The 12,287-nt window shown below is 34.8% G+C and overlaps 1 protein-coding gene across 1 annotated transcript in view; it reads right to left on the reverse strand.

Annotated features, from left to right (window-relative positions):
* Positions 1-3,943: 3,943 nt before the first annotated feature.
* Positions 3,944-12,287, reverse strand: part of LOC110038084 (7-hydroxymethyl chlorophyll a reductase, chloroplastic) — a 53,514-nt gene continuing 45,170 nt past the window's right edge. The window contains exons 8-19 of the mRNA XM_020742848.1: positions 10,062-10,113; positions 9,904-9,966; positions 9,599-9,696; positions 8,451-8,486; positions 8,301-8,362; positions 7,810-7,837; positions 6,932-7,011; positions 6,731-6,800; positions 6,574-6,631; positions 4,479-4,543; positions 4,296-4,390; positions 3,944-4,221 (exon numbers count right to left, since the gene is read on the reverse strand). Of these exons, the coding sequence (XP_020598507.1) occupies positions 4,125-4,221; positions 4,296-4,390; positions 4,479-4,543; positions 6,574-6,631; positions 6,731-6,800; positions 6,932-7,011; positions 7,810-7,837; positions 8,301-8,362; positions 8,451-8,486; positions 9,599-9,696; positions 9,904-9,966; positions 10,062-10,113 (804 nt within the window). The 3' untranslated portion in view covers positions 3,944-4,124. The remainder of the gene's footprint in view (positions 4,222-4,295; positions 4,391-4,478; positions 4,544-6,573; positions 6,632-6,730; positions 6,801-6,931; positions 7,012-7,809; positions 7,838-8,300; positions 8,363-8,450; positions 8,487-9,598; positions 9,697-9,903; positions 9,967-10,061; positions 10,114-12,287) is intronic.

A 12,287-nucleotide genomic window follows, 5' to 3' on the forward strand; every position in this document is an offset into this window, starting at 1 on the left:
GTGATAGTTTGGCATGCAATCTCATGCTTCTAGCCCGCTCATTAATAGTCATGTTCATGAGCTCCGCAACATTTTGTTGTGGTGTCTCAAGAATGACTTTCACTGTTTTGATATCTTGAGCTGCATAATACTCTTTGAACCCACCATCAATGTACTCACTACCATTATCAAACCTGAAACATTTTAGTTTTAAGTCTGTCTGTCTCAGTCATGACCTTCCAAGTCTTGAACACATTAAATATATCTAATTTATGCTTCAGGAAGTAAACTCATACATTTCTGTTGTGGTCATCAATGAATGTGACATAGTAACAAGAGCCTCCAAGAAATGCCACTAGGAAAGATGCCCACTCAACTGTGTACAAGTTCTAGTTTTTTTTGTCTTTGGCGCTCTGCCACTTTTCAAGAAATTTTCTTTTGTTTCCCCAAGAAGCAACTCTCACACATGTTAAGATCAACACACTTCAGTTCTGATAGCTTACCACTGAATTAAAGTTCTTTTAAACATTTATGACACGTGATCAAGACTATAATGCCACAAATCTATTGTGCTATCTGCAACGGTAATATCAACATTATTAATTGAACTAATAATCATATATAGTGTACCAATTTTCTTACCCCGAGCTAGTACCAGTACCCCTTTTGTAACCTTCCAGGAATCATCTGAGAACATTACTGAATGATCACCCTCATCGAGCTGCCCAACAGAAATGAGGTTTTTATTCAACTCAACAATGTGTCTGATTTTTACGTTAACGTCTCACATACACACTACATTCAAATGTTCTCTACCTATCAGATATACCTTCCCAAAGTCACCTGCAACATAATTCTGCATCAACTCCTGGTTGGAAGATGTATGGAAAGAATCCCCTTAATCCCGTATCCATTCATCAATAGAACTTTGAACTGTCGGAAATAATGCATCCTGCACTTCTTCAGTTACAACATTAGCACTGACGTTCCCTGCCTTCTTGGATTTTTGTAGTTCTTTTTGTCTAGATTTGTCATAATTACAGCAGGTTGCTTGCTGACTAGACTTTGACTTGCTCTTACCTCCGTGCTTTGATTTTAATCTTCCTATGTTTGAATTCTTGTCTTGTGATCTATTGTCATGTGATCTCTCTCTGGAATCAACATTCAATGCTGAACTCAAACATGAAGTCTCATCAGAATCTTGTTTGCGCACCTCAGCGAAAATCAAATCACAAAGATCATCATATTTCATCTTAAATTTACTTGCAAAATTGCTAACAAGCATCCTCATGACTTCTCAGCTATCTTGCAATGAAGCCAACAATATCAGTGCACGTATCTCATCATCAAATTCAATTTCCACATACGACAATTGATTTGTGATAGTATTAAAATCATTCAAATGTTGTTCAACAGTTGTACCATCCGCCATCTTGAAAGTAAATAACTTTTTCATAAGATACATCTTGTTATTCGTTGATAATTTTTCATACATACTTGACAAAGCTGTTATAAAATCTGCAATCGCCCTCTCCTTGATGACGTTATGTGCAACGGATCTCGAAAGAGTTAATCGAATAACCCCTATAACTTGTCGATCCAACAAATTTCATTCAGGCTCATCCATATTTTTTTTCGCTTTCCGAGTAATGAAAGATGAAATTTTTGCCCATAGAAATAGTCTTTTATCTGCATCCTCCAGTAACCAAAATTTATGTCATCAAATTTCTAGATCTCTGATACCATCATTTCGTCTCCAAACATTACTTTCTCTCAAACCTGAACCTTGGTTTTGATACTAATTTTTGTAAAAAAACGATGGCAATAAAATGAAAAATTGGAACGACTCTCAGAACTGAACCTTGATTTTGATACTAATTTTTGTAAAAAACGATGGCAATAAAATGAAAAATTGGAACGACAAAATTCACAAACATAAAAGAACTCACAGATTTACGTGGTTCGGCAAATTGCCTACGTCCATGGAGTTGCAAAGAATTTTATTACTTTGAGGAATTACACCGTCGATCTCCTCGACGTTTACAAGAGTAAATCTCTCTCTTGTTTCTATTCCTCCTTATCTCTCTATTTCTCTCCCCAAGAGCTACTACAGCCGAACAGTACACGTGAAGAAAGGGTAAAGCTTCATATGTTCCTCTTTTCCGCAAGCGGTAAACCACAGAAGAGGATTTGGAGGAGCATATCTCCACGATGCACTAGATGCTGTTATTTTATAAGAGGCCTTTCCTTGGCCCATTAAGGCAAGGGGTGTGATTCGCGAATTTGAGAAGAAGCGGGAGAGCGGCGAAGCCAACCAAGGAAGTCGCGAAAATAAGGGAAGGCGGGATCCCGAACGCGGAGCGCGAGCAAGGCTGGAGAAGGAAGAGAATAGGAAGAAAATAAATTATTTAAAAGCCTTTAAATAATTTCCACAAGTTGTCGAGCCCAATCAGGTGCGAAGTAGATCGGCCTCCAATATACTCAACAGATTATTCCCAAAAAAGAGACATTTTATATTCTACCATAAGAAGATGGGCACATCACATATTACAAATTTATACTTCAGAGAGACTCCGTTTTCAAGTCATTATTTAAAGACTTCAAAGGAGAAGTTGGGCACAAATCTTCATTTCAATTCAACAGCACACCCTCCCAAACTGATAGCAATCAAAAGTGGTGAATCGCAATATAGGTAACCTATTCAAATACTTTATGGTCAAGAATATCAAAAAATGAGACCTGATCCAACCCCAGGTCAAGTATGCTTAAAAATGTTCAACCAGCCATTCTACTGGACATAGTCTTTTCAAGATAGCATATGGAAGAAAACCCTTACCCCATTGGACTGGTGCATATAATCCCAACCATTAAGCTATGTTAATGCAGAGATCAGGGTGAAGGATATTCAAGCATTTCATGAGCATGTAAACGAATAATTGTCAAACATAATACCAAGCATCAGAAGCAAGCTAACGAGTTTAAGAAAGCTATGATCTTCAAGGAAGGTGATCTAGTATGGTTCATGTTGAATGAGAGATTACTTTCAGGTTCATTTGAAAAGCTCAGATAAAAGCTGACGTTCTATTCAAGTTTGTCAAGAAGATGAATGATGACGTTTACAAGATTAATCTTCCATACAACTACAACATTTCTATGACATTTAATTTTGCCAACCTAACACCATACTACGAGGAGTCTCATGCTTCAGTGAAGACACGTTTACAAGATTAATCTGCCATACAACTACAACATTTCTATGACATTTAATGTTGCCAACCTAGCACCATACTACGAGGAGTCTCATGCTTCAGTGAAGAAGGGTGAAGCCCTCCTATCCGAGGAGAATCATGCGTGCGTCTAGGATGGGTGCAAGAACAAAACTGGGTAGTGGTGTTGTTCTTTCTAGCTGGCCGGTTCAATATACTCGCCTCCAAGGGTTGGCATCTCAGTCTCCAAGGGTTGGTCGGACCCACTTGGACTCTTAATTGTTTTATTTAGAATTAGTAATTAGGGTGTTATTTTGTTTGGGAATAATAAATATGTTGCTTAGAACCTGAATTTGGACATGTTGGCTTGTTTTATACTTCTGGAGACTCTCTTGGTTTTTCTTTCCATTTGGTAGTTTATACCTTCTTCTCTTTCAGATGGTATGACTATATTTTGATCGAGAACAACCAGTGGATCTTCCTTGACTTCTGAATACCTTCAAAACTTTCTGATATTTTTCCCCTTGGCTGTTTTCACCCACAACAGCTGTTGTACCTTTCCGAACCCTTTCTAAACAACTTCATTTAAGATATTTTTTTATCTAGTTTCAAGCTAAAACCATCCTAGTCCGTTACTTAGTTCTTACAAACTATCTAGGAATCCTATATAAATACCATTAGGGCCCCTCCTTACAAATCAGAAACAATGCTATTTCAGTAATAACAAACAATCCTACACTCTTAAATGCCAAAACCAGTAAAAGAAGAATTACAAGGCTAGAATTTAAATGCAGAATATCTAAAATAGTGTTATCCAACTCAACAAGTATAATGAACATAAAATGAGATATCATAGCATCAAGTACTGAGACAGATACCAAGCCTTATTAAGGCACTCTAAAGATACCATCTAAAAAGAGTAGGCATTCAGTGAACCTCCTAATTTGTAGTCTTTGAAAGCATTTCATCTATTTGTCCATTCACATTATACTCTTCCACAATTTTCTTTGCATATGACGGCATGTGTCGTTCAGCTCTGCCAACAAAACAAAGTTGAGAAATTGTCTATTAAAATATCAGACCCAAAATAATGCAGATTAGCTACACCACCTTTGCTTTCCCCACTGACGGTTTATATATAGGTAGTTTCTTATTGTATGGTAATCCAAAGAATATCGACCAAATTCAAGGCCTTTAGGTCCAATCTGCAATAGTATAAAAATTTAGGATTACAGTTCATCAGATATTGAAGAAAAATTATGTAGAAACAAATATTCAGACCAGCATACTTACTAAATTTAATATGAATGCAATCAAATTACCAACGAATCGAGGAACTTGCTGAGAAGGACCTTTTCCTGAAAGGATTAAGATAGACCGTCTTAAAAACCATTGTTAAAGATCTCGGTCCACAAATTGAGATATTAGGAATTTAAATAAAGAAAGTCCATCGAGCCAAAAAAATCAGGTCTTGAACCATTAGAATTTTTATTTATTGACTTGCCCGTGAATTTTTTTAGCATGAGAAAAGCTGGTATCGATTGAGAACAGAAATGGAAACAACATCTGATGTTTTTTTCTAAATATATAGTAGGCTGATAAATCCAACAAGAAACAGTTCTACATAAAAAAAAAGGAGTAAATGCCCAAAATAGTCCCCTAACTATTAAGAATTGTCCAATTTAGTCCCAGAATTTTATAATACTCAAATTTAGTCACAGCCTATTAAAAGTTGCTCCAAGACGGTCCTAAATCATATTTTCCATTAAATTTAATGACGGTATGCATTAATTGAAGGTTTCTTTTTGTTTCTTATGTAATTATTCAAAATTAATGTGATTTGTATATAAATCTCTTTCTTATTTATTTTTGAAAAATTATAATTTTTAATTTGCTTTAGTTATGGAAGCTCTTACTGGACATTTATAGGAGGATGTACCTTAGTGTATGTTTTTTGCTTCGTGGATAAGATGAGAGAGAAATCTTAGGAAAAACATGAATTATGGAGGCCTACATTGGAGTCTAAAGGCCATTATTTGAGTAGAACTAGAACTATTGCATAGACTGTAATTTTAGTAGCAGTAGCTCTAGTGACAGAATTGTAACTATTGGTGATCACATTATTAAAAGGTATGAACGCTTTAGATATTTGAGGTTTATTGTTCAAAGTGATGGTGATATAGATGGGGATGTTATTAGTAGGATTCAAGTTGGTTGGTTGAATTGGAGGAATGCTTCGGGCCTATTTTGTTATGGATAAGTACTGCTTAAGCTGAAGGGAAAATTTTAGAAGATGGTGGTGAGACCTGCAATGCTCTATGACGCTCAATGTTGGCCTTTAAAAGAGAAGCATAAAATTAAGTGTTGCCGAGATGAGAATGATTAGGTGCCTAAGTGGCTTTCCACTTAGAGACAAAATGCAAAATAAATATATTTGTGATAGGGTTGGTGTAGCTCCAATGACGAACAAAATTAGAGAGTCATCTTAGATGGTTTGGTCACATTAAACGTCAACAATCTGATGATCTGATTAGGAGAGTAGATGTTTTAGATTCGACTTATGTTAAGAAAGGCAGAGGTAGATCTAGAAAGACTTGGGCATATTGTATAAATAAAGATTTTAATTAACATAATTAGATGAATATATGACACTCAATAAAAAACAATGGAGAAAAATGATCATGTAGCCGACCCCACATAGTGGGATGAAGGTTTGTTGTTGTTGTTGTAATTTGCATTAATAAATCTCTTCACAACAGTCAATTTTTTTCAACTGAAGGGTTTTAAAATAATCAATAATTATGCAATAAGAGCTCACTCAATCTGAAACTATATGAATTGCTCGATTTCAATTGAATTTTTTTATTACAAAATGTGTTTTAAAATAGATGAAATTGAATAGAAAAACTAATGAATGAATTTATTTTATGTTTAAAACATTGTATGTAAATAATAAAGTTATGTGACTGATGACAAACTACTAATATTTATACAGAAATATTTTTCAGAATACATATATATATATATATATATAAGGCTGTGTATTCAAACAATAATCTAACAAAAAATTTCATTTGAAAAAAAGTTATGACAATTTTGAAGAGATTTATTATACAAATTAAAAATTATAATTTTTCAATGACAAATAAAAAAGAGATTTATGTACAATCACCTAAATTTTCAAATATTACATAAGATAAAAATATCCTTGAATTCATGCAGACCACCATTAAATTCAACGGAAAGTATAATTTATGACCAATTTGGAGCAACTAATAATAGTCTGAAAGTAAACTGAAGCATTCTAAAACTCTGGGACTAAATTTGACACTTAATAATAGTTGGGAGACTATTTTGGCTTTTACTTCATAAAAAAGCAATGCCATACCTAACTTGGCTTTATCATCTGCTTTAACCGTCTCCATAACAAATGGCTTTCTGCTTCCCTGAAATGCAATTTTACATGGTGGTTGTTTCGTCGCCAGACAGGACTTTACAATTGAAATTATTTATCACGTGAATATTCATGAAAATAGTTCCCTTACACTGCTGGTTGTTTCGGTTATCTCCAAAAGATTCTCAACTAGCGTAAGCATCTCCCGTCCTCGTTCATTTCTGAATATTCCATAATGTCAAATATGAGAAATAACAGAAGAGGAAAAATCAAAAGCTTGACCCGTCAACAATTATGACATGAAGTTCGTTGAGAAGAATGAATAGAAATTTACACAAATGGTATTCATCACCTGACAGTAATGTATTGTGGGTGTTCAGTCATGCGTAGTCCAGAATATTTTGGCACTGCCATGTATCCCACCACAAGGTCCTGAAGTTTGAAGAGCTTAAATGCATCAAAAACCGTAGAAAATTAATAGTTCATGAAAAAAAAACAAATACTAAGAATCATGACAATCATAAATTTCTTAAAAATAAAACAGTATAAAAACATTATTATTTATCAAAAATGATGACTGGTCACCCATCCATAGAGCTTGAAACATGGTATTGGAATCATGAAACTTCCATAAAGATCATATTATTTTATGGGTAAGTAATCAAATCAAAGAAATGCATTAAATATGCTCCTGATTGCTCTGATTAACAAAATCTTTAAAATTGAAGCAAAAGAAAAAAACTCCCAAGGAAGGTATACAAAGATGGACACCGTCAGAGGTAATGACTGCTTGGAAACTTCTGTAAGCAATTCTTCTAATCTTTAAGTAATTATCTCGATCTCAATAATCCGAGATTTAGTCATAGGAAGAGGGTGACTTTAAGCAAGGTACATAAGAATAAAATCCCCATGTCTATACTTCGTGAAATGTGTACAGACACTATATTCAATCATAAACAAGATGCAGAATTTTGTTTCAAAAAAGTATTATGCACATGGTACTCATTGCAGTGTTTTTACTAATAATTAGCTAAAACAATTTCACCTTCTAAAGCCAGCTTTTCCTATTGTAAGACAATATATTTCGAAAAGAGATTTCAAGTTTACCAGAGGATTTCCACTCTCTTGACAGAATATTAATGGAAGCCACATGCACCGTATGTACTTTATTTATATCAATTGAATTTGTGAAAAATTGAAATAGAAGTGCACTCAGAGCAGCATACTTACTGCCAACGCATTTGTATAGTCAAAACAGCTGCAAAAATTACAAACAGAAGGGAGTGTCAGTCTTAGATTTCAGTCCAAGCTAGATATAAGAAACTTTGACCACAAATATAATGCAGTAAATTAGAAAGCATGATACAAGCTATAAGTAACTAATTAAAAAAAGAAGCGAAAGAAGATCTATGTCATTATCCCACAAGCCACAGGAGAAGACACACTATAATCGATAAATATCTATTTGATCTGGCAATATAAGATAGATAATGCGTAGTGGTTTTAGCCATCACATCCCAACTTCGTTTTTCTTAAAATCAAGAATACAATCATAGCAGCAGCATGACAAGCAATATTTCGTAAAATAATAATTCACTAGAATGTAGAATTAGCTAGTGAAACAAACTAATTTTCACCGAAGGGTATATTTGGCAGAAAAGGTGCACTCATAATCTCAAATTTCAGCAATTCTTTAAGATACAACATTAGTCTTTACGTACCTGTAACATGATGGAGCAATTACATCAACAAGTTCATTTGCTGGTAGGCAAAAGTAAGGAACCTGCTCTCTTAAAATTTTTGCATTAGTCAGGTCTTAGGAGTTTGATGTAATAAGGTATAGCTTTAAAATAAAAGTAACAAAATTACACCTCTTCAATATGGCCATCCAAATGCTTCAAGTGAACCTGTCAACGGCACAATATAATAAAACGTTCGTCGAGGTTCCTTTCATAAACTTTCTACTTAAGTTACAGGAACACAAACTTTTTGAACAAAAAAAGAATAATCACGGGTAAAAAAAAGAGCAATAACCAAAAGAAATGAAGAAATAATGTTTCCACGAGGGCATATAAAAGGATGACTAGAAATATCAGCTAAGTTATTTAGAGGCATCAAAGTTACATGAACATCTGAATCCATGGAATGGGAAGAAGACCATGACAAAGCGTTTACAAAATCCAATGACATCACTTGCTGTCCCACAAATAAGGAAAACAAAACTAATAAAGCATGGTATTCCAATTCAACTATTCTATCTTTGTGATCAATTAAATCTTGATTTATACTTTGATTTGGAACCGAACTCTATGTAAAGGAAGATAACAGTTCACATAATTGAACTGCGAATAGAATCACCCTCATAGACAAAGAACAAGATTCCCAATGACAAAAGTAACATTAGAAGTTGTGGAGGGAAGCTATGCACATCCATCTCTCTGCCAACCTTCTCATAACTCAGGTAATCAATCAGATACATTCCATAACATTTCCAAAAAAAGATGAGGTAGACAATTGAGGGGAACAAGAATAGACAGAAGAAAAAGAGGGTAAATGGCCTCTATGCAAAGGAGGATAGGTAAGAAGCTGCTCATAAAGAAAGCAATGAGGCCTAAAGACTAAAAGGGGCAGCTAGAAGACAACCAAAGTAATATCCTATTTATTTAGCCTTCAGAGAAGGTGGAGATAAGCTTCATTTTTTTTCTTGAGAACTTGTGAAGAAATACAGAAGAAGATAACTCCATCTGAGAAGATGGTCCACATTAGTTTTGGATAAATCAAAGAAAATTTCAGGTAGTCAGGGAGATGAGAACCACACATAGGGCAACAAGAAACGAAAGTGCTAAAGATAGAGCATTAACAACTAAGTGAGCACTTGTAGCATGAAACCAGCGCAGCCACATTTTCAAAAAATTAAGGAAGGTGAAATGTAGAAAATGAATGGGAACAAAGAGCAATTAGGCGCTGGGATATGCCCTTTATCCATCTAAAAAGACAAAAAACCACAAACTTCACCAACCTTATAGTCTTGCATGAACTCATAATGTACAACCGTTTCTGGATCACTGCTTGCAGCCTTCAAGAATTTATCTAAACCTCGGCGAGTTCCGTTGTCCACTAAAACAAGTTGAATATAGGTCATTTATTGATTACTATTTGTTTGTGCCATCCAACATGAGATGTGTAGCTTAAAGATAGAGTTTCACCAAAAAGAATTCTAACAGAATTATCAAATAATAATAATAATAATAATAATAATAATAATAATAATAATAATAATAATAATAATAATAATAATAATAATAAATAATAACAATCATTTACCGCAGTTTGTGCCAAGCACATAAAGTTTTTCCAAACCAAGATACTTCTCCACAGATCTTAGTGCTGCAGGTAAGAAATCAATCTGCATATCAATAGCGGCAAGTTAAAACAACGCCAGAATTTGCATCTCAAACAAAAAAAAAGAAACAAGAATGTACCTTGAACTTGGCAACCAACGCCACAAAAAAGAAGGCGCTTCACTCCAGCAGCCTGTTGATAAGGATGGAAAGATTTCGTTAAAAAAACAAAACAAAAAAACAAACATGAGAGTTGCAATGCTACACTCTAAACTTGCAGCGTGATAGGCTATTAAGGAGCACAACAATAATATTATTAGCTCCATGATAGAAGGACCTTTGCAGTGCTCTAATTTAAAATATATAAGGTACAAAAATAATCAAAATTTTCAGTTCCAAACCCCCAGCGAACATATGCATTTATTAGTATATAGTAGACCAAGGCACGAGAGATACAAGAATGTATAGAAAATAAAATAGGTTATCAATTGAAACAAATTTTTCAAGGGCATACCATGTAGGGAGGCCTTTTTATAAGAAACCATCCACTAAAAGAACCACCTTTTATGGATAGTAAATCATGGGGATTTGTTTAAAATGAGTACATTAAATGTTAGCTACTATGACTGAATTCATGGCGGTTCCACTTTCCAGTTTGATCATCCAAATTTCATTGTAGTTTCTTCAGATCCTTACAATATTTATGTAAGCATAAGATATTGTTAAAAAAATGAAAGCTCTGTATTCAAGGGTGGATTTAGGGGGCAAATAAGGAGTTACAAAAATATATTTTAAATATATACTAGTATGTCTCGGATATCTAAAGCATTCAATTCTGTTTCCCGCAATCATTATCACATATCCACAACCTTATACCATGACCGCATATTAAATCCCTCATTCTTAATGACCCGTGTTAACCATCAAATTCTATTGCTCTCTCATACAGATTGTCATTCTTCTCAATTTACTATTAATGACTAGAAGCCCTCCACCACTGGTACTACCATAAATTCAAAATTACCGATTATCACATATAGACGAGATAGTCAGAATAATAGAAATCACAGTGGTGATCATAATGCTTTTTTACATGCCATCATTCAAGTCGCACGAATCAATGCCTTGAACATTGCCATATAATATTTAGTCCCTCCTACTCAGCATGCTAGCAAAAACAATCTGTTGAGAATTTTAGGGCAAAGAAATGCAAGAATCGACACAAATTTAGAAAGAAAACACAAAAATTTAACGAGGTTCGGCAAAGATGTCTACGTCCTCGGAAACAGAGTGGCGGTTTTTCCTTCAATTCAGAAAAAGGGTACAAGATACCCTTAGGATTACAATACATCATATATATATATATAGCCTTGGCGTACAATATGTAATTATAAAATTACCCCTATACCATATTGCGTGGTTGTCGCCCCCGCACGCCCAACCCACATAACGAAACTCCCCCGATTGGACAAATGCTTCCGCTCCACTCCGCTCGCGAGCTCCGCTCTGCTCCAACATCTGTCCCTTTTCTAGTATATGAGTCATATTTAACAAATCTCCAACTTGGTGAATATTCAGCCCCTTAGAAGAAATACATCATGGAGTTTCTTACACACCAAAGTAGGTTGGGCTACCATGCTTGTCTAGCAACTGTGAATATTCAACAAGTCCAAGCAATGCAAGAACTTGTTGATAGTAGCTGGCTTGGTTAACATATCAACTGCATTTTTATCAGTATGAACCTTTTGCAACAAAATATCACCATAAGCAATCAATTCACTGATCTTGTGATACCTGACATCAATGTGCTTAGTTCTCGCATAGTACACCTGGTTCTTGGTCAGATAAATGGCACTCTGACTGTCACAATACAAGTGCACTCTACCTTGCTCAACACTCAGTTCCTTTACTAGCCCAGTAAGCCATAAGGCTTCTTTAGCAGCTTCAGTTACAGCCATGTACTCAGCTTCAGTTGTAGATAATGTCATAATAAATTGAACTGATGATTTCCAACATATCAACCCTCCACCAAGAGTAAACACATACCTAATTGTAGACATTCTATCATCTAAATCATCTGCATAGCCTGAATCCACGTACCCCACAACTGACTGTCAAAAATAATTTCATGTCCCACATTACCCTTCAGATACCTGAAAATCCACTTGACTGTTTCTCAATGTCACCTTTCAGGTTTAGACAAGTATTTGCAGACTTGAATAACAGCATAAGTCACATCAGGGCGAGTACATATCATTGCATATATCAGCAGTCAACTGCACTGGCATAAGAAACATTTAACATGTCTTCGATTTTTGTATCTATCTTAGGACACTATTCTGAAGAAAGCTTGAAATGATTTGTCAA

This window comes from Phalaenopsis equestris, unplaced genomic scaffold, assembly GCF_001263595.1.
Source record: "Phalaenopsis equestris unplaced genomic scaffold, ASM126359v1 Scaffold230314, whole genome shotgun sequence".
Taxonomy (NCBI): domain Eukaryota; kingdom Viridiplantae; phylum Streptophyta; class Magnoliopsida; order Asparagales; family Orchidaceae; genus Phalaenopsis; species Phalaenopsis equestris.